This window comes from Pelmatolapia mariae, linkage group LG20 (assembly GCF_036321145.2).
Source record: "Pelmatolapia mariae isolate MD_Pm_ZW linkage group LG20, Pm_UMD_F_2, whole genome shotgun sequence".
In the NCBI taxonomy this organism is placed as follows: Eukaryota; Metazoa; Chordata; class Actinopteri; order Cichliformes; family Cichlidae; genus Pelmatolapia; species Pelmatolapia mariae.
The window spans coordinates 20,782,220-20,801,070 of NC_086244.1; the positions used below are offsets into that span (position 1 = coordinate 20,782,220).

Sequence of the window (18,851 nt, forward strand, 5' to 3'; positions counted from 1 at the left end):
ACAGGTGAAACAGCTCCCCAGTGAACTGTCCATTCACTTAAATAGAGGATTGTATATAAAAACGACTAATTCTTCAACAGCTAATACAAATTTCTGTATTAAAGCTGAAAGTCTATACTTCTATCACATATGAGTGATTGAAAAACCCACCGTGGAGGCAAAAAACAATTAATAAAATATGTTACGGTCCAAAATCTCACAGAACTACCTACATGTCCATATGAGTTACAAAGATGACCCATATAGTCTATTTTGGCAAAGGAATTTAACTTAATTTTTATTAAAATATCGAATAAACAACTTTCTCACCAAGTTCACAATAAAACATTTAACTGCCTGAAAGTGACATGGTAACCAAATACAAATTAGTTTCCAAAGAATTTTAAATATTTAAGACAACTGCCTAATGTCCAGCTCATCATAACCTAACAATGTAAGAAGTGATAAAGACGTGTGGGTATTGGATTTACTCAGAGGTATGACACCTTTGTGCAGACTGCTGAAACATATCCATTGCTTTTGCTTTGAAAAATGTGCATGTATCCAACATCACATATGCCAGCTGTCTGACAGACTATAATTCATCCAAAAGGACCCCAAAAAATAAAGAGAATTAAAAGAAGTCAACAACAACAAAAAACAACACAAAAACAAAGACAAAAATCCCCCCACGTCTACTCCATTATCATTTAAGACAACGCAAAAAAAATAAAAATAAAAATATAAATCAACTACTACTGTGCAACTAAATGGACTACATCCAACTGCTTTGTGATAACAGGAGGAGGTGAAGTTGTGCAGGATCTTAATCCAGGCTTCATTTCCTCTTAAGGCAGGTAAGCTTAAAAAGTCCTTTTCATCAGAGAACAGAACATTCTGGTAGGAGAACAGGCTTCACATCACAGAGCCCAAACTGAGAGAAACATCTGTCTTGAGCTTTCTTCAATGTCCATTCATGGTTGTCTTAGGTAGGTGTGCGTGCATTTATTTACAAGTTATACCAAATCCAATGCCAGCATGAAGCCCTGGCATACATTTAAAATATATATGGTGATAACCAAGACATCACCTTGACGTATCTTATGCCATCCTCTTCATGTGTACATCCAAATGCAATCCAACACTAATCAATCCCTTCCATAGTTGCAGATGCACTTCCCTCTCTCCTCTTTTTTTTTTTTTTTTTTTTTTTTTTTTTAAACACAATTTACTGATTAGCATGTATGTATGTATGTCTGTCTTGTATGACTGGATATGTGTCTGTCGAGCTACATTAGCATCTTTACGGAGAATTTGGGAATACTGAATGTTTGAGCTAATTCATATAAGTCGATGAGGCAGAGGAGGTGGGTGAGCGGAAGCCGAGGAGGAAGGGTAGTGCTGTCTGAGCCTCTAAAAAACAGGCACTCTGGTCAGAGTACAGGCATTAATATCCTCAGTGTGAGTGGCTCTGTGCAGGGACGGTTCTGAGGCACTGCGGTTTATCTTAGGGAGGGCATGCTGGAGAAGCTCAATGGAGGACAAGATCTAAATTAAAAAAAAAACAAAAAAACAAAAAAAAAAAACCAAGAGAGAGATTTAAACAGGGTTAAACAAAACGCTAACAATTGAGGTTGATGATCTACAACTGCCATGAGAGTAGCTCACCTGTGGAAAGAGTGGCCTCTCATCCTTGGACTTCTTGGTGCAGTCAGCCACCAACCTTTTCATGGCTTTGGGGCAGTTCTTATAGAGCTTGCTGAGGTCTGGAGATAGATAGCCTCTTCCCACCATGAAGATAATCTAACGGGGAAGTCAGAAATAGCAGACCGAGTAGAACAGCAATCACATTTTAAAGTATTTTAGAACTGAAAATTTGATTAAAGCCAGTACATCTGTAGTGGACGACTGATCAGTGCTTGATCAGTCCATCTTGCAGATAAAGATATAAATATGGGCAGTGAGTCTAACACTGGAGCTATTGTGAAGGCATGAGTGCACGATGCTGCAGAGATAAAGGATGACACGTACTCTATGTGCCTGCCAGATCAGCACTGTTCAAAGTCATGCTACAGTATCAAGGAGAACAGAAAAGAATAGTGGATCATAACATTTACGGGTGCACTGTGCAAAAGTTTTAATTGAATTTGAATACAAACACAGTGAAGTAAATTCAGTAAGACGCCACATATGACCCAGGGCAGGACTCATGGTCTACGAGAGGACAAAAACACCTAAACATGCACATATGCACACCCATGCTCCCCTTTTCTCACACACATACAGGGTTGTGTTACGGGGTCTAAAATTAGGCCAGTGGCTCCATGGCGCTCGCCTCTGTTCCACAGTGGGCCTTGGGCCAGCTCCACAACCCCCTTCAGACAGTGACACAGTGTCTTTCCACCACCTTCTAGCCTAGGTTTGCAGAGAGCTACAGCTTAGACATGTGTCTGATTGCAGGCATACAGCACTGGAACCCTTAAGTTAACACTATGTCTAACAAAATCAATGTTCTAGCCAAGAGACTTTTATTTGTATGACAAAAGAGACTTAAGTGCTTTAATGTCATCAAAGATGCAGTGATATACTCTTAAACCATTAGTGTAATACATTTAAACATCTTTACCTGATCTCTATTTCCTATCTGGGAGTATGGGAGCTCTCCCGTCATGAGCTCAAAGAGAACAATTCCATAGGAATAGACATCAGACTGGAAGCTGTAAGGATTATTATCCTCCATCCGGATAACCTCAGGAGCCTGTAAACATACAAAAAGAAACCAAGTCAGGTTTTTTAAATAGATGAATAGTTGGTTTAATGCTACTATCTAATCACAACTCAAGTCCCTTAATACAGCCCACTTGTTGCTACAGCGGAATTAAGTTCTTAGGGAATAATCTTATTCCTCAATGACTGACAGTCCCAGCTTGTTCCAATGCTTTATATAACCTATGATAATTTTTTTTAAAAGATGATGATAATTGCATGATTAGATGATAATTAAAAAATGTAACTTTGGATCAGCACCATATGGTGTTACTAACCATCCAAAGAATGGATCCAGAAGGCTGCTCAACCTGATGTGAGCCACTCCACCTTGCTTTCACCGTAGCAAGACCAAAGTCGCCAATTTTTACTGTTAGCCCTTCATGCAAGAAAATGTCTGCACTACAGTCAAGGAATTACACGGAGGAAAAACACATCCTGTACACCAGGTGTATACGTTTTTGTTTTTTTTAAATTTTCTTTAACAGACACTGAAAAACCAGTAGAAAGGATACTGTTTGACTTCATGTCTCGGTGAATGATGTTCTTTGCATGAAGATAGCTGAAAATGAAGAAAAAAATGATTATATCCCAGTTATTGTTGATTTGATTTTAAGAAAGAAGTGAGATTCTGTACAACTTACTCCATGCCCTGAGCAGTCTGCCTGGCAATATCTATGAGCTGGATCATCTTGAAATTTGTCTCCAGGACATGTATGTGCTTGTAGAGGCTGCTACCCTCACACCACTGTGTCACAATGGCCAGGTTGTCCTTAGTCATATAACCCATGAACAACAGGATGTTGACATGTCGTGTTTTCCTGTGACCAGATGCAGAAAGGAAGAGGAAATCACCATATCAAAGATTAGAAAAACATTTGAAATGTAGATGACGCAATAAGAAGTCAACAATATAAAATATTAAAAACACCTGAAAATCTTAATGCTGGTAAGAAAAACATTTTTATGCACTCTCACCTGAGGACTGCCACTTCATTTCTGAATGCCTGGAACTGCTCTGGTGTAGGGTCTGTCACCTTTAAAATCTTTACTGCTACATCACCTACAGCAAAAATAATAATGAAATCCACAAAACTCGTATGACCAGCAATTCTGCATTCACTCTGCTTATTGTTTATTTTTTCTGTCAGGAAACTCTAGGAAGTGATACACTTGATGGTGCGTAGCATCTGCAGCTCATTCCTACCATGCCATTTTCCTTTGAATACAGTTCCGAAGGAGCCGGAACCAATGCGGGAGTGCAGATAAACCTCGCTGGCCTCAATCTCCCAGTAGTAACTGGAGTCCCGCTTATCCCGAGGCCTCTGAGTAAACAGGAATCAAAAAGATGCAACTGATGTCATACAAAGCAGAAATACACTTTTATCATAAGGTTTCATTCTGAAGGGGAAATCAAGAGTGCACCAAACTGTCTGATATCATTAAATATACAAGACAAAAAAACAAAACTTACTATTTTAATTTTGTCCTGAGTGTTGAGGGATGGGGCCCTCTCTCGCTGGGCAGGTGCAGGGGTTTTGGATTGGGATTGGGTCCAGCCTGTAGGACTCTGGTTGGGTGAACTCCCCGCTTCAGGAATACAAAGCAAAAGAGAATATAGAAATTAAGCATAGACGACTTAGTGAATGATATGGATCCAGGTTATGTGTTATATAGACATCCCATCAAGTTCACTCTTTTCTAGGGATGGGAATCAAAAACCGGTTCTTGTTGAGAACCGGTTCCCACTGTTTCAATTAATTGGAATTGTTTGCCATTTTTGCAAACGATTCCCCTATCAATTCCAGTCGCCTTGAATGACGTCACCACGTTGCGTAGCGTCATTTACCTGACAGGAAACATGACGCCTAAGCAGCACAAACGCTCAAAAGTTTGGTTATATTTTACGAGAACGGATGACAACAGGGCAACTTGCAAAGTAGATATTTCATTAAAGGGAGGAAACACTACGAATATGCAAAAGCATTTGCTCACAAAACACGCGATAACTTTAAATGAATGTTGTGTTTTTAATTCCGCTCCGGACTAGTGAATCTCAACCCAACAGCAGCGGTAACATTTGCAGGTAAATAATCAACTAACATTGCATATTATGTTAGCACGATCTGCCTTATTACAAAACCTGCTATTACTGTGCATTGCATTTAGATGACCATAATGAGAGAGACAGACAGAGTCTGGCTGGCTCAGATGCTGGCAGTTCTCGCTGCAGTCTACTGGTAGCGTCTCCTTTCAGGCCAGGATAGACGAATGTCACCGAGCAGGGACTAAGCTTGTGGTAAAAGGCTTGCACCCATTTGCCACAGCAGATGCCCCCGATTTTCTGTAAGTGAATGTGTTTAATTGTAGGCAGGGACATTACTGGATATTCTTGTGTAATTGCTACAGAAGAATTTATGTTATACTTTGTTATTGCTACAGAAGAATATTTATTTTATTAATATTTTACATTTACAATTTTTTTTCTGGGGACCCCGTGACACCCCATCGAAGGCTGTGGATCTCTTAATATCTCACTGTTGGGTTTATAAGGCCATGCTACTCCTAAATTTCTATCTTGTTCAAAGAGAAGATATAAAACAAAGTTCTAAGTTAATCGACCTGTGTGTTCTCCTTTTTAAAAAATAAGAATCGATAGGAGAATCGATATAAAGAATCGAATTGTTAAACAGAATCGAAAATGGAATCGGAATTGTGAAAATCTTATCAATTCTCATCCCTACTCTTTTCATGCATTATGGGAGTTAATGCTCAGTGAGCATATCAACAAAACACTAGAGGGAGCAGGAGATCGCGAGATATTCAGTTAGTCAAAATAATTTGTGAACTTTTTGTTTTGCACAACAAAATAGGAAACTGAAGTGAGGAAGAAGACACAAAAGTACATGACATGAAGCTAATGAAATGCAGACTTACCCGAGTCATGATCACGCATTGCATCCTGAAGAGACAAAGAAAAAAAAACCACAAGCAAAGTTTTGTTAGCTTGTGCAAACACCAGGCCTTGTGCTGTGCTGTCACTCATGGTTTGACAGTACATCTAAGAGATGTGAATGCAGATAGCCTGCTTGCAAGGCATGCCATTGAGACTGCACACAGACACTCTGCTTTCTAACCTTTTCTGGACTCTCAGGTGAGGCCTCAACAAAAGACTGGGAGAAGTGCACAATACCTACTTTCCTCTTCAGCCAGAATCTATGGCACCAGGAGCTGGGGGAGGTATTCAGGCAGTCTAGCTACTCCCCAGAAGGGTACAATACAACAGGCCAGTGAAGAGACAGGAGGCAAAGGGACAGAGCAAAGGAAAGTGAGGAAAGAACAAAGACAAAATGGATTTCCAGGTTTTACCTGGACAGAAACTGGGGAAAAGATCTACAAAGCATTCAAAATGATTGAGCTGATTATGCAAGAACAGCAGCTGCAATAAAGCAGAAGCTAGAACGAACCAGGGGAAGTCAATTGTCACAGATAATAAAATTTGTTAAAACAGGATGCTATCGGGCTGAAAAACAGACTGAGCCCTTCTGAGTGGCTTAGTTAACACTCAGGTAGATGAGTAGGAAAAAGAAAAGTAACTCAAAGATCATTGGGATGGAGGGCAAGAACACTTGCAAGCACAAGATATTTTAGGAGTGACTGCCTGAACCTACAGGAGCACCCAAGGGGCCCATATGGTGTGTAGTTACCTCGATCACGCTGCTGTCTACAGGCAGAGTAGTGCTAACCATGTGGACATTTGGTGTAGAAGTGGAGCGCTGCCTCTGGGAGAGACCGCCACCAGTGGGTGGTGCGTAGTTGAAGGCATGAGGGGTGGAATAACGGTAGGCTGAGCTGTGAGGAAGAACAAGATTTTAAATATTAAGAATGAGGTGGTTTTAAATGTCAGTGCTTCAGATGGCACAAACCACTGACATTTAAAAGAAACACAAACTGAATTCTGTAACTTCTTTAAAATTTGGGCCAAGCTTGGGTGTGGTTATAGTTAGCCTAGAGCCTTTCTGGTTTCATTTCTGTCATTTTTCTTCCATTCCCTTTCCCAACTCACATTTTTTGCCAACAACAGATGCCCAACAAACAAAGTCATATACAATATAACATTACTGTAACCACAACAACAAAACAAAGGGGAATTTAAAAAAAAGAAAGAAAGAAAAAACATTACAGGGAAGTAGTTGTTAGCCAATTGCATTTGTAGCCATCTCCTCATGCCATTTTTGGCAAACTTGAAATTCAGAGGTATTTTGTCCTTGATATTTGCCAAGATCAGCGTTGGCTCAGCTGATGAGAACAAAGCTCACTAACATCTAAAAAAAACATAACTGACTTAAGATGTTCACTTACAGGCAAAACAAATCATTTGAACCCAAGTTCAAATATCCACAAATTTATGATCACAATTTTGCATGAATGAAAGCTTCCTTTTTTTAATTTATTCAAGCCTCTTGGTACACCCCACTGTTACCGAACCAGTTGTAATGTATTGTAGCTGCTGGTTAAAATTGGGACAGCAGGACCCCAGCTCAATGACGTATATAAACAGAGATCATATTATATCACACCCACAAACATGGAGAGCACTCTTTGAGCACAATCCCCTTTTTGGCAATATCCCACTATGTTTCAAAAGAGCACTGGGGAGTGCTCTACATGGAACAACTTGATACTTTGTAAGTGCTAATTTGGCAGCTCAGAGCACTTTTTAGCCATTTTAAGAGCTACTGAAACAACAGATTCTTTTCACACCGTGCTCCTTCAGCCCTTGGACTGGTTAAGCCCTCATAAAGCCAAGGACGTCATTCAAAAACAAGATTTAATGTAATTAAGATTACGGTTCTGGTAGAAATAAGAACATTACACCAACTGTGATTATTTACAGTATAGCCATCCAACAGCACCCCTCTCCCAAACACGCATGCATACAATATTAACATCTTAATAATTATTGAAGTACTTTCTTTCTATATTTCTCATCTAGTTGCAAGTAGCACCCTGCACTATTAGCTCTCCCTACAACATCAAACAGTGCCTGATAAGGGGAAAAAAAACAAAACAAACGCTGGACGAAAACAAACAAACAAACAAACAAAAAAAACCCTTCAAACAGCACATATGTATTCATGACCAGAGCCTTTACACCTTATGAACTTAAAGGTTCCCTGTGGTTTCTGCTTTCTTCTGCTAGTTCCATGAAGCTGTTTACATAATTGAAACCCCATTTTGTTTATCTCTCTCACACACGCACGCACTTTGATACAAATGCATGCTAGTGACATGATACACATGCTGCTAATAGACTGAAACTATCCAAGTGATCTGCAGGTGGTAACATGCAGGTATCAGCCAAAATCAACACAGGGTTTCGACTGCTGTTTTTTTTTTTTTTTAATGTTTCGTTCTGTCATTGTCATGTCATTGTTTTTAAGGGTGAAAAAATATATTAAAACATTTCATAGAAGCCTTTTAAAAATGAAGTTGTTTTAGGCAGAAAAGGGTAGATACATTAACAATTTGAGTTTTATTTGAAAATAACACTAAGAGTGCAAATTATACAGAGACTCACCTTGGAAACCGCGTTAAAGACTCTCTCATACGCCGGGACGAAGGCGGTGGCACAGACGGGGCATTGCACTCGCCAGGCGTTTGACACAATCTGACAGAAACAAAGTGTTACCAACTAGTTCGCGCAAACACACCAGTGTTTAATCAAGTAAAAGCCGACGGCTACACAGTACAGTGGTTGTAAGGGGAAATAGCTCATCTATTCAGTGTCATTGATAAAGATCTCGAAAAGATTACCCACAGCCTGCATGCAAAATACAAGTAACTGAGCACAAACATGCAAAACTGTGTATATGAGCTTAGGCCTACATGTAAAAACTGTAGCATCAATAAAACCTTTTTTGTTTATTATCCTGTCTGTATGTTAAATCCTACCTCATATATATATATATATTTATTCGTCTTTCAGTTACAATTCTAAAAGCAATTATTTATGATGTAACATACAAAAATACTGACAAGTTGTTTAAACGCTTTCATATACTTACAAGAGTTGCCTGATATTGATCCAGTCCACACACATTGTGGGCACTTTGGTGCTACAATGCTCATGGAATTTGTAGCCACATGTTTGGCAACGGAAACCATTCAGAAGGAACTTCTGGCAAATATCGCAGAACGCTAGTTTCAGATATGTTTTGCGAACCTGAAACAGGGATAAATATTCATTTGTTTCTTTAACAGTCACACTCTCTTGAGAGTTGAGGATACTTTTGAGTGCTTTTGGGTACTCACAAAATTATGCGTCGTCAAGGGGACGTGATCTAAAACCTCCACCTGCAGCTCTTCCCCAATTAGTGAAGTGGAATCGGTATTCCAATCCATCCGTGATTTTCTACTGAGGGAGGGGAAAAAAAAGTGAATGAGATATCTGAAAAGCAGCTACACTAAGCTCTGATTCTCATTATCCGTGCTTTGAAAATCGACAGCAGTTCTGAGCTCACCTCCCCTGTCCTGAATTCAGCCTGAAGACAGCGCAGCACTGAGGCTGCAGGCCCCGCACCCTCAGTGCTTTAATCAGGCAGTGGTAAAGAGTCATACCTGGTCGCACGTTTACCTGAGATGACAAAAAATACCCCCCAAAAAGAAATCAGTTATTTTTTTGTGATGTTCCATATTGCCATGAGTAGTTTTATACCAGTACAATACTTTTGAACTGTTGCTATTTGCAGTTATGATGGTGAAATTTTCTGAAGCACCAGTACGTCACCTTTAATGGAAATCAACTCACCACAGTGCGTTGCTGGTTTGGGAGGTAGACACGGATAGTGCTGCTAGCCTTTGAATCGGGCATCTTGCTGTCATCTGAGGAGCGACGCTGGCAGGGATAGCCCTGGACTATGGTCGGAGAAAGGCAGGGGCCCTCAAACGGAGAGTCCTTCATTCCGAAACCGTTGCTCAGGCTCTTCCACACTCCCTGAGGGTGCGCCATTAGTAAAGCCAAGTGCTTACAATAGTCTGAAATGTAAAAAAATAAACAAGATGAATAAATAAAAGATTAAGAAGACAGTGGGAAGGTTTAAAAGCCTGCAAATTAAAGAACATGAAAGACATCAGCTGCACCTGACCATTTATCTTTCTGACAGGATTGAGTATTAACCTGCTTGTACTGAAAATCAAACATTCAGCCATGCAGTTTAAGAAGATTTCTTTTGTTTAGTTTTTTTTTTTTTTTTTAAATAGAGACAAGCACGGTTGATTTGTATGCATGCCATCTACAACTGAATGAAATGGTGAAACAGAATGCAAAGGTACCACAACAAAGACATAACTGGTTAATGCAATGACAACTTTTTTGCTGCAATCACTAAATATAACCTCAAAGAGTGCAGACTTCTTAGATTATAGCAAGATTAGGCCCAATGCTGATATGAAGGGTATCTAAGCAGGATGCCTTAAAGTGTGACAGGAAACGTAAAAGGAATCTTTCGGTTAGCATCTAATTAGTGGTTATTTGAGTTACAGAAAACCACATTTTGGTTTAAATGTATCATTAAGTAGTCTTGCCTTTTAGTCTTGTAAAAGAAATGTAGACTAAAACCAATGTAGATTAAAACCAACAAAATCTCTAGCATTCACAGGGGTCAGTCACAGTTACTCACAGACAAGGTTCACAATTATTTCAACAGACGATGAATTGAAACAAATAAAAAAAATGGTAGTTTTCATGTCAACTGGGACTTAAATTTACTCCTTACAACTCAAGGTGTATGTACCCACCACAAACAAATAGGTTACTGCCCCCCCCCCCTTCTGCTGTTTTCAATATAAACTATAGCGCTTTACACAGGTCATCACATTTAGTAGGTATACCCTAATTTTCTGTGGTGTCACTTAAACAAAGCCCTGTTAGCACTGGTTAGCTGTCACAGCAGGTACACAGGTTTGTTTTGTTTTTTTCCAGAAGTACAGAAAAGCAGGAACTTGCAGAACTGTGGCTGGGCCACCTTCCCCACCATGCTGCTGGAACTGTGTCCAAAACAAGTGCTGTCACCCATCCAGGAAAGAGCCTCAAGAGAAAGCATGTTTGCCAAATCTAGAATAATTAAGATTTTACTCCCATCAGCTTTGATCTGTTCTTCATAGCAAGTCAGTCTAAGCAACACAAGCCCACATCAGTGGTGCATCCACATAAGATCCTGTGACAAGTCTCCAAAGTCGCAAATGTAGGTAGGTAGGTGAGAGCAATCTCAGCAGGGGATCACTTTACTTTGAGTTTTGAACTTTGTCCAAATAAATAAAAACGTGCTGCTGAAAAAGACAAGAAGGTACGGCTATAACCGAAGTGCGTGAGTGCTTTGTTCTGCTACAGCAGCTATTAGAAGTTACGTGTTTTATAAGGCCTGGTTGATCCACTTATAACTATGAAATTGCCTGAAGGCCGTCAAACGCGGACTATATCGTCAAACTTCACTGCACGGCTCCGTTCGCCCTCCATTCAATTTTCTCTTGCTCAAACGATTCATTTCTTTGGTAATGCGAGTCGTGGTGAAGCGGTTTTAACTAAAGAGTTAGCACTTCAAACATGAGTCAAAGAGTAGCAATGCTAGGGGCCAGTAGCCTGTATATGCTCACCAAGAGAAGTTAAAAAAGTTGTGCTCCGCCATAACTTCAGGAAAAAGTGGCCTCGGTGACATCATCATATTTGCAACGCATTCAAAGAAAAGAGGAATAATTCCAAGTCGGTAAAGATCCAGACACTGTATCAAATAACCCTGTATCCGGTAAATGTTGCATTAATGTAAGAGGGTAAGGTCATAGGCGGGTCTGCTTTTCGAACCACCCAAAATAAGAGAAGAAAACTTTTTTTCTTCCTCTTCTTTTTTTTTAAATCTCCAATTCGTGGTAAAAGCGAAAAAATCCGTCTGTCCGTCGGACCCTCAAAGTGACACGACGAGGGATATTCTTCAAATCCAGCGAAGCACTTTCAAATTAAAACCTCCCCCCACAAAAAGTAGGTCCGCAGTGCTTCGCTTTGCAGCTCAATATTTACGTTGTTCGGGAGAAGAAGGTGAAGCAGTTTAAGTTGGTGTCGTGCGTCCGGCTGACGCCACTGATTGAAACAGGACCTTGCAGTCATATCAAGAGTTGCAAGCATCATTCACACTGCGCAACTATAGCACAACCTAAGCCCTCCCACTTTACTGGTATTGTCGTTTTTTGTGCTCATAAAAGAGTGAGTATGATTACATCTGAATTTACTGGGTTCGCAATATCATTACATATAAGATACTTTGTAGCCATATTTGTGCAGCTTACGCCGCCTTTCATACTATCGTGCGGAGAGCTCATACTTGCAAAAACATGTTTTTTCTTTTCCTCAAATGGTACTGCGCATGAAAATTTAACATGCATTGAAATTATTATTATTATTATTTTAAAGTAGTCGCAAAAGTATCTTTTGAAAAGCAAGCGAAAAGGCCCACTACCGGTTTGGTGTGAAGGAGTAATCCTCTCCAAGGGCACCATCATCTGGAGACTTTGGGGCAGTGCAATTTTGTAGACCTGGACATAATTTTATAGCCTTTTCACCTCTTAATGCTAAAATTCTTATACTTATGTGGCAAAAAGGACAATGAAGTCTTGTGGTATGCCATGCAGGCTGCAGCTATTAAAAAAATGTAATCAATACAAAAAAACAAATCTCACTTATAATGTGCTGGACAGAAATGCGTCATTGTTTTATTTCTATTAGATTTTTATATGCTTTTCAAACATCCCAGCTGTTTTATTTTAATCATCTAACACCGCCACTTCATCCTACCCAAAGTAATACATTATCACACTCACCATGTGTTCACCATTTCTGTTGCTTCCAGGTCTGGGTCCCCTGAGGTGTCCTAATCACAGATGGTTCATAAGGTCTTTTGAGCAAGCTGTAGTTGACACCATCTGAAAATAAAACACCACGTTCCAGTCAGTGGTTGATTAAGCATCCTCGTGTTGTTTTCATATAGCACTAGCAGATTATTTTAGTCAAACAACAAAATCAAAAACCTACCATCCATAATCCAGTTCAACAGGAAACTCTACTTTCAGTTCTCATATGTAACTTTCCAACGAGGTCTTCTTTTCTGAAAATGACAGATATTCAACCAAACAAGTAACAGAAACACCGAATACTGTTTCTGTGAAGATGAGGGCAGGGCTTTGTCATTGTGGATCATTTTAAGGTACCCCACTCCACATACAATAGGAGCACCGTTTATCAGTCAGTGAGATATATTAAAATTCTCTTAATATGTGCAGAAATATGCTTTACAGGTGGTTATATTTTGCCAGATCTCCAGTAAAAATTGTGAGCTGCAAAATTAAGACTAGAAAGGAGAGAAATTGCCACCCTGAAGGCAAACAACCAAAGCCACCTTAAGACTGAAATGAATGCATTTCCCACTTATTGATTTGGCACAGCACTCAGACCAGTTAGCTGAGATGCTTGCAGCTCCCACAGATTGTCTCTCTATCGGTTATCCTGTATTCAAAATGTGATGCAATTAGGAGTTTTTAAAGAGCTGGGGTTGTGCAAATGAGAAATCACCAGCTTGAAACACATACCCTTGTACTCTTTATCATAATCAGTGTTACAGGTTTATTGACAATAACATTCATATCCCAGATCCTTACAAGTTTTCAGAAATACATGTTAATGTTCATTTCTTAACTTTGGGCACTCACAAACACGACAGATTGCCTGTAAACAGTAAATTCAGATATGCTTAATAAGAGGAAAAACATTAGTGTAATGTAACATTTTTAACATATTTATTATTAACTATTCACTTAATTGACCTAATAACGCAAAATAATTTGAGATAAATCCAGTGTTGCTTGATTGCTCTGTCAGAGATTATGACAACAATACTCCAGTCTTTGCCATTTTACGTCAACACATTTAAACATTTTCAACTGACTGGATTAACAAGATAAATGTCTAAATTGCTTATTGTATTAATTTTGTAAACAACCCTGCTTCTGAAATCTTTCTCAGCTAATTTAAGTTGTGTTAAATCAAACTGCTCAAGTCTCTATGATAGGGGCATACATGTACAGCCAACGTTTTTGTTAAATATTGTGAAAGCAAAGGCTGTACTTGTTATGATTTTTTACTTAGATATGGCCTATGGGGACATGCAGACCAACCAGTTTTTAACTTGCTCAGTCCTATAGGCAAGTTAACCTCAGTAAACTGAAGCAAGATGATAAATAAAAACTGTCACGTAGAAACCTTTTCAGTTTCCAGATTAAATGTGAAGAACTGTGAGCATTTTGTATGGGCAAGCCTACTGTATCCATGCTGTGACTCTCACATGTGGTTAATTTTTGAAGAACGTATTATTAATAGTTAATAAAAGCACTGTGTTGTATTGCAGTCGCAGTAGCAGTGTGAGGAGTGTAGTGCAGGTAAAGCGAAGACTATAACATTCTCTAGCGTTTGTTTTAATAAGAAGCTTTTAAATGTTGAACATGAAGAGGGGGGGAAAAATAAGGTCAGTCGATTAAGGGAAAAGGGACCGTTCTAAAGCCACGATTGGCTGATTCGTAGAGGCGGTGTCCAGAGCCTCTCATGTCTGATTGGCCGCTCGCAGAGTAGTCGACCAATGACTGTGCGAGCTTTTAATGGATACGGTGAATGACAATTCAGGAACTCCTGCTCGCACCGCATGTAGCGCAAAGAAGGAGGCGTAAACACTGACATAGCTAGGTAGCCATCAAGGTAAGCAATAAAACGACATTAAAAATACTTTCATCAATTTACGTTGTATATCTTTTAACTTTCAAACGAAGGCATGTTAAGATTGATGTTAACCGTTACTTGAGCGTTTAAACGATTTTTATTTTTTAAATACGCACTGGTTTAGTTTAGACTCATTAACGGAACGTCGGGATCTTGGTCAGGCCCGCTAATGCTAGCTCGTCACAACGACTTTGGTGTTTGCGCCCTGCGCGGGAAATTTTATACTTATGGTAAATTTACTCAAATGCCCGCGAAAACAATGTATTGTGAAAATGTATCGCTGTAACAGTGGGTGAGATAGTTTTCTATATGGGGAACGAGGACTGATCGTCGACTGAACCGTGCTTCTTGATCGTGGTCGTGAGGTGGTGTGCTAGCATGTGCTAGCCAGCAGCATTGGTGTCTCGCGAGTACGCAGAAAAATCAACGTGACTAGGCCCGTGTTAGCGTAGCTTCAACCTTTGGCATTTGATTTCTGTTTTGGAAGCGCAAAATATTTCTGAAACATGTAGTCAGATATGTACATTTAACAGACATACAGTTATTTTTTTTTAAACGACTCGGGATATCGTGCTATTGTTTGTACCTCGAGTTTGCTGGTATCATTGAAGGCGTTAAATCAACAAATCAACGATGCGACATGCTGGCCTCTGAAGCTAGCTTTCTAAATAAGCATGCTTTCGTGGTTATTTACGTAGCAGTCAGCAGTGGGTGGCATTAAATTGATTGTTTTAACGAGGATTACTTCATCACGGCTTTCTCCATCAAATCGAGGCGCTTTGGGTGTCCCCATGTGGCCCGTAGATAAACGTTATACGAAATTTTAGAAGGCGTTTAGTGACGAAAGTTGAAGTGGGACGGACACTTGGATGGACAGTAAAGCAAAAAAGAAACAAGTTTCACTGTATGCAAAGTCAATAAAATCTATCTGAGTATTTTGTTGCCCCAGGTCTTCTTTTGGGTGGGTAATACGGGAGAATTGATTACTCATTAACTCACATTCTTCCTGATTTGATGTCTTCAGTACTATCAGCAAACAGAAGTTTGACCTAGGGCAATTACAGCATGATCTCGCTGAGGAAGCCTTGTAAGTTAGCTTAGTAGTTCAGTGTAGTCTGGTGGTCAGTTATGATAGACTAGAGCTTGGAAGAAGAAAAAAACAACCACTATTGTTTGATTTTAGATTAGATTCCCTCCCCTTAGTCATTATACTAGAATGACTCCTGTAGTAACTGTGTTTCAGTTGTGTGGTAAAGTTGTTTGACTCTGGCATAAGCAATTTTAAAAATGAGACAATAAGAGTTAGCCTATTTTGACCACCCTTGAAAATCATTATTATTTTTGTTATATTCATGTAATTTTTGATGTTAGGTACTTGTGACAGAATTTATTGTTGAGCCTTAAATTGTTTCATCAATTATATTGCAAGATTTTTTGATAATCTAAATGTCTGCGCATCAAGATGGATTTAGATGAATGTGCAGATTTCACATTTAAACTTCATTCTAAACTTAAACTGTGATCTATAGAATCTACAAACTGGTATCCAAATTTAGCACCAGTAAAGAGCATTTCTTTCATCTACAATGTCCATACATGTACCTCTCAGAGGGTTAGACTTAAGTTGGACTTGATGGTCACATCAAAACTGGAAGTTTGGAGAGTGCCAAAGATGATAGCCACATTCTCCAAGGGGGAAAGGGGGGGGGGGGTCTTTTTTGAAATTGACGCAAAAGCTAACGTGAACAACTGGAAAAACAGCTGAAAGTCAGTGTTCATAAGGGTCAATGAGTACATGAAACGATGTGTTAACTAATTTCTGTTTTGTTTTTTCTTCAAGGTAATGGAGATGAGCAGCAACAGTGAGTGCTTTGGATGTGGCCGCTCTGGACATTGGGTCAAGCACTGCCCTAATGCCAGTGGTTCGCGTGGCCGTGGCAGGGGACGAGGACGAGGCAAGGGTACTATACTATTCTTGCCACACCCAATATAAACTGGATTTAATTATAGAAGGCATGGGTGAAAATGAAAGGAAAAACTCAATTCTTGTAGTTTTCTGCTTTGCTTATCTATCTGTGTCATTACAGAGCTGTTCTGTTATCGGTGTGGAGACCAAGGACACATGGCCAGGGACTGTGACCAAACTGAGGATGGTGTGAATTCCAATTGTTTTTCTTCAGTTTTACTTGGTACCAATTTTTCCCAGAAATGTTTTTTTTTTTAATCATTTTTTTAATGTCAAACTGTTTCTATTTTCCCCCTGATCAGCGTGCTACAACTGCCACAGGAGTGGTCACATTTCCCGGGACTGCAAGGAGCCCAAAAAGGAGAGAGAGCAGCTCTGCTACACTTGCGGGAAAGCTGGTCACATGGCCCGTGACTGCGATCACGCCAATGAGCAGAAGTGCTACTCCTGCGGTGGGTTTGGCCACATCCAGAAGCTGTGCGATAAGGTGAAATGTTACAGGTAAGTATGGTTCTGTTTGGAGAAGCAAGCCTGGTGCTACAGTTTGACAGAATTTTTTTGAAGCCCTCCAATTCTAATCTTTAGGTATACTTGGGTTCTGTGTTAATTTTACAGTCTGCTTTTATCGCACTGACCACATTCTTTCTTTTTCAGGTGTGGTGAGATTGGTCACGTTGCTGTACACTGCAGTAAAGCAAGCGAGACTAACTGCTACAACTGCGGAAAGGCAGGCCACCTGGCAAAAGAGTGCACCATTGAAGCCACCGCATAATCAGTGCCCTCTGTTGCCCCTCCTTTTTTCAGATTGATGGTTGGTTGTATTATTTTCTCTGAATCCTCTTCACTGGCCAAAGGTTGGCTAACAGAGGCTAGTCCCAGGCCAGTGAGCCTCTCGACATGTAATACAAAGAAAGGGGTGAAAAAAATATCTTTCTGCATTCAATACAAAAAATGTTTTAGTTTGGTAGCGGTGTTATGTATAATGCTTTGTTAAAGAACCCCCCTTTCCAAGCCACTGGTGACCAGAGATGAATAAACGGGACTAAACATATGGGAATCTATAGGACCTCTGAGCTTGTGGAAGTGTATCTCAGTAAAATGAGATAGAAGAAGGGAGTAAATGGAAACCAAACTTCCATGTATGGTCATTTTGGTTTGTTTTAGTGGGATATGAGTTGGCCAAGAGAGTATGACATGGAAACAGTTCATAACATGATGCATTTCAGCCCTACAGCAGCTAAGTGGGCGATAACAAACTACATGTTATATTACTAAGATATAAAAATTTTGGAGTTGTTAAAAGAAACATGCTCTTTTATAGAAATCTGTTTACAATTTAAGTAACACGGTAGTCCAAGGCAGACTTTTCCTTTTAAAATGGCTTTGGAATTTTTTGTTTTTTACCTTGGCAAAACTTAACATCAACAGTTGTCAGAACGGCAGAATTAGGAGTTATTTGGGAATGAAAAATGTTTTCACAGAAAATCAAAAATGTTATTTTTGTACAATATCACTTAGACTACTGTATAAATACCATTTGCTTGTACTCAGTTTTTAAGTCGGAAGGAAAGTGCAACTGAAGTCCTAGAAAATAGAAATGTAATTTTAAACTATCAATAAAGCTGGAGGAGCACGGGGAGGATCTTCTTGTCTGAATTCTTTTGCAATACACGCAGCATGTACCACAGCTCGTTTTGCCACGCTTTTGTTTTCAACTCGTCTGAACATCTTGTGCAAGAAGTGGGACGCTGATAACTTTTGAGCTGCTGCTTGTGTCCTAGAAGTTCAAATAAAGGATTATCTGCTAGATAACCTACAGATTACTGTGGGATTAAACAACATGCAAAGCTGGACCTTGTATTTTTATATTAATCTAGACATTTTGTTAGTCTGCAGTTGCAAAACATCTGCAGCATTATATCCAGAAAATTGCGTGTTTAACATGAGCAGACATATTTATTCCACTAAGAAATGGTTAAACACTCTCACTGGATGGGTCACTTTTGCCTATCAGGCTTCCTGCAGCACATTCCTGGCAATTTCTGGACTCGACATACTCCTGCATGTGACATCAGCAACTAAACCGAGCTATTGTGTGTTTGTCATTGCTAAATAAGATTCACCCGCATCCATTTTGAGCTCTCTGCTGTACATATACTTGATCCGGAATGAAAAGGAGCGGTGATCAATGAGTTCTCCTATTTTGTCTTTGCTCTGCGGCCCCTGTGATCCATGCGTGTCTTGTGCGTACAAGAAATGGAAAGCTCCACCTCGGTGTCTAAAATGGCAGCGGGGGTTGCCGTGCAGATGCAGCTCCTTCCGGCA

At 39.7% G+C, this 18,851-nt stretch overlaps 2 protein-coding genes across 8 annotated transcripts; one reads left to right on the forward strand and one right to left on the reverse strand.

Annotated features, from left to right (window-relative positions):
• Positions 1-271: 271 nt before the first annotated feature.
• Positions 272-15,567, reverse strand: raf1a (Raf-1 proto-oncogene, serine/threonine kinase a). 5 transcript variants are annotated; one of them, XM_063465521.1, is made up of 19 exons: positions 15,147-15,567; positions 12,827-12,899; positions 12,616-12,717; positions 9,557-9,783; positions 9,270-9,382; positions 9,061-9,163; positions 8,814-8,971; positions 8,327-8,416; positions 6,453-6,597; positions 5,683-5,707; positions 4,220-4,335; positions 3,953-4,070; positions 3,724-3,808; positions 3,390-3,566; positions 3,261-3,307; positions 3,024-3,142; positions 2,606-2,737; positions 1,648-1,782; positions 272-1,527 (listed from the first exon to the last, which is right to left on the reverse strand). In XM_063465521.1, the coding sequence occupies exons 4-19, from the start codon at positions 9,755-9,757 to the stop codon at positions 1,393-1,395; spliced, it is 1,899 nt and encodes a 632-aa protein (XP_063321591.1). In that variant the 5' UTR covers positions 9,758-9,783; positions 12,616-12,717; positions 12,827-12,899; positions 15,147-15,567; the 3' UTR covers positions 272-1,392. The 5 variants fall into 5 exon arrangements, with proteins under 5 accessions (XP_063321591.1, XP_063321593.1, XP_063321590.1 ...); XM_063465523.1 differs by lacking the exons at positions 12,616-12,717; positions 12,827-12,899; positions 15,147-15,567 and adding an exon at positions 11,401-11,933 and having other exon boundaries at positions 9,061-9,160; XM_063465520.1 differs by lacking the exons at positions 12,616-12,717; positions 12,827-12,899; positions 15,147-15,567 and adding an exon at positions 11,401-11,932.
• On the forward strand, positions 14,423-18,163 carry cnbpa (CCHC-type zinc finger, nucleic acid binding protein a). Of its 3 annotated transcripts, XM_063465526.1 has the most exons (6): positions 14,486-14,539; positions 15,585-15,647; positions 16,401-16,521; positions 16,648-16,713; positions 16,829-17,027; positions 17,181-18,163. In XM_063465526.1, the coding sequence occupies exons 3-6, from the start codon at positions 16,404-16,406 to the stop codon at positions 17,296-17,298; spliced, it is 501 nt and encodes a 166-aa protein (XP_063321596.1). In that variant the 5' UTR covers positions 14,486-14,539; positions 15,585-15,647; positions 16,401-16,403; the 3' UTR covers positions 17,299-18,163. The 3 variants fall into 3 exon arrangements, with proteins under 3 accessions (XP_063321595.1, XP_063321597.1, XP_063321596.1); XM_063465525.1 differs by lacking the exon at positions 15,585-15,647 and having other exon boundaries at positions 14,423-14,539; XM_063465527.1 differs by lacking the exon at positions 15,585-15,647 and having other exon boundaries at positions 14,423-14,539; positions 16,401-16,515.
• Positions 18,164-18,851: the final 688 nt, after the last annotated feature.